The 2,500-nt window shown below is 46.3% G+C and overlaps 1 protein-coding gene across 1 annotated transcript in view; it reads right to left on the bottom strand.

Annotated features, from left to right (window-relative positions):
• LOC125030947 (mucin-3A-like) overlaps window positions 1-2,500 on the bottom strand; it is a 36,214-nt gene that overhangs the window by 29,357 nt on the left and 4,357 nt on the right. The window contains exons 3-4 of the mRNA XM_047621365.1: window positions 581-588; window positions 1-110 (exon numbers count right to left, since the gene is read on the bottom strand). The exon at window positions 1-110 is cut by the window's left edge and continues 26 nt beyond it. Coding sequence (XP_047477321.1) covers window positions 1-110; window positions 581-588 — 118 coding nt within the window. The remainder of the gene's footprint in view (window positions 111-580; window positions 589-2,500) is intronic.

The raw sequence follows: 2,500 nt of genomic DNA, 5'->3' as shown, positions 1-2,500 counted from the left end.
GGAATCTGCTGACGAGGGCCAATGCTCTCGCCAGGTTTTTCGCACTGGGCCCCGTGTTTCGTCGCCTGGCTACAGCGTCTGGAGGGAATTAAGGCGTCTGTTCCCGGGGTCTGTGGCGGTGGATTTGCAGCGTCACACATTCGATCTTCGCTGATGATGTGACGAAGCCCCTTTTTGGAAAGCAATTTACGATCCTCCTCGGTTAATGGCGAGCGAAACACGGCGTCGCAGAAACGAGGTGATTTGACATGTGGGCAATAAATAGAGACAGTGATAGAGGTACAAGAGATGGACACAGAAACAGAGACATTAGGCACGGAATGGACTTCTTACGGACAGACACAGAACCTAAGATAAAAGAGGAATAGACAGACAAAAAGACAGATAGACAATAGATACGACACCAGAGAGAAAGACATGCACGGATACAGAGACGAAAAAAGAAAATAACCAGAAAGAAGATTAACAGATAAACACTAGACAGAATACAGGAATTTCTAAGAACCTCAATACGTACACTTTGTGTGTGTGCGTGTGTGTTTTGTGTTTCTGTTATCTTATTTCAACAAAACAAGTTTACATCTACATCTACGGTTATATCATGGTTCACATTTAGTTGGATTGTAATATATGATTACATGTGATGATCATGATATAAGGTTATTCACAGCTAAACAGTTGTGAATATGCATATCTTTGAAATACAAACACGAAGACAGAAGTTGTTCAGAGTTTATCGATATTATCATTATCAGCGAAATCAAAATGATGGTGATATTCATTCTCTGTCCTTTGTTTCATTCCCCTCTGTCTCATTCTCTCTTCTCTCTGTCTCTCTCACACTCTCTCTCTCTCTCTCTCTCTCTCTCTCTCTCTCTCTCTCTCTCTCTCTCTCACTCACTCACTCTAATAATAATAATGATAATAGTAATGATGATGATAAAATAAATATGCTAACTAATCCTTTATTTCAGATTGCTAACATTCTCACTGATATCATTTCACTTCCCTTTGCAATGGTGCGCCACTATAGCCTGTTGCTATGTAGTTATCCATTTAAATAACCTTGTTAATCATCAACCATATGTGTCTTGTTTAGTAAAAAAAAAAAAAAAAAACAGGAAGCTGTAACTACTTCCTGCTTTGGAAGGTTTTGCGTTTATAATACTCTATTTTTTAAATAGTTTTCGTAACATGTAACTTTGTATGTAATTTTCCCCATAACTCAAAAGATGCGGATTTCTTCTTACCAGATATTTTTCCTCCAAACTCGAAAATGATCATCTCTTAAAAAGGGATTATCTTCCATTGACCATTTTCAAAAAAAGAGCGAAATTCACCCTTCCGCTGCGTAGGTCTTTCGTGTAGGTTCTCCCTCGCCCTTGCCTCGCCCTCTTCCGTCTCCCAAATGAGATCGGTCACTTTTTAATCTCTTTTTCTCGTTCTGTTGCGCTCCATCTCACGAACATCCGGCCTCCCTTTCTCTTTCCTCTTGATGCGTCCGTCCCTTGTGACCTCCACCTCCTCTTCCTCTGCCTCCTTCTCCTCCTCCTTCTCCTCCTCCTTCTCCTCCTCCTTCTTTTCCTGCTGTTTCTCCTCTTTTTCTTCTCGTTTATTTTTTTCTGTGTTTTTTCTTGTTCCTTCTTCTCGTCTTATTCTTTCTCTTTCGCCTTCTTCATCTTTTTTCTTCTTCTTCTTCTTCTTCTTCATCTTCTTTTCCTTTACCTTTACCTTTTCCTTCTCCTCCTCCTCCTCCTCCTCCTCCTCCTCCTCCTCCTTCTCTTTTTCCTCATCATCTTCTCCTCCTCCTCTTCCTCCTCCTCCTCTTCCTCCTCCTCCTCCTCCTCCCCCTCCTCCTCCCCCTCCCCCTCCTCCTCCTCCTCCTCCTCCTCCCCCCCTCCTCCTTCTCCTCCTCCTCCTCCTCCTCCCCCCCCTCATCATCACCATCATCTTCCACCATCACCTTCTCTCCTCCACCTCCTCCTTCCTCATCATCTTCTCCTCCTCCTCTTCCTCCTCTCCTCCTCCTCCTCCTCCTCCTCCTCCTCCCTCCTCCTCCTCCTCCTCCCTCCTCCTCCTCCTCATCCCTCCTCCACCACCTCACTCTCTACCTCCTTTTCCTCCAGCACCTCACCTCCAGTCTCCTATCTCCCCCACCCCTCTCCCATCCACCTGCTCCCTCCCCCTCCTACTCCCTCCCTCTCCTCCCACCTGCTCTCCTACCTGCCTGGCCTCAAGAAGAATCCGGAGCTGATGATCAGTTGTTCCGAGGCGGAGAATCAGCGGTGCCACGTCGCTCTGTGTGTGTGTGTGGGTGTGGGTGGGTGGGTGGGTGTGTGTGTGTGGATGGGTGGGTGGGTGTGTGTGCGTGTGTGTGTGGATGGGTGTGTGTGTGTGTGTGTGTGTGGGTGGGTGGGTGGGTGGGTGTGTGTGTGTGTGTGTGGGTGGGTGGGTGCGTGTGTGTGTATGTGTGTGTGTGTGTGAATGTGTACGTGTATGT

Source organism: Penaeus chinensis, chromosome 12 (assembly GCF_019202785.1).
Source record: "Penaeus chinensis breed Huanghai No. 1 chromosome 12, ASM1920278v2, whole genome shotgun sequence".
Taxonomy (NCBI): domain Eukaryota; kingdom Metazoa; phylum Arthropoda; class Malacostraca; order Decapoda; family Penaeidae; genus Penaeus; species Penaeus chinensis.
Note: the sequence above shows the minus strand (reverse complement) of the source record. Positions and strands in the feature narration are given on the sequence as shown.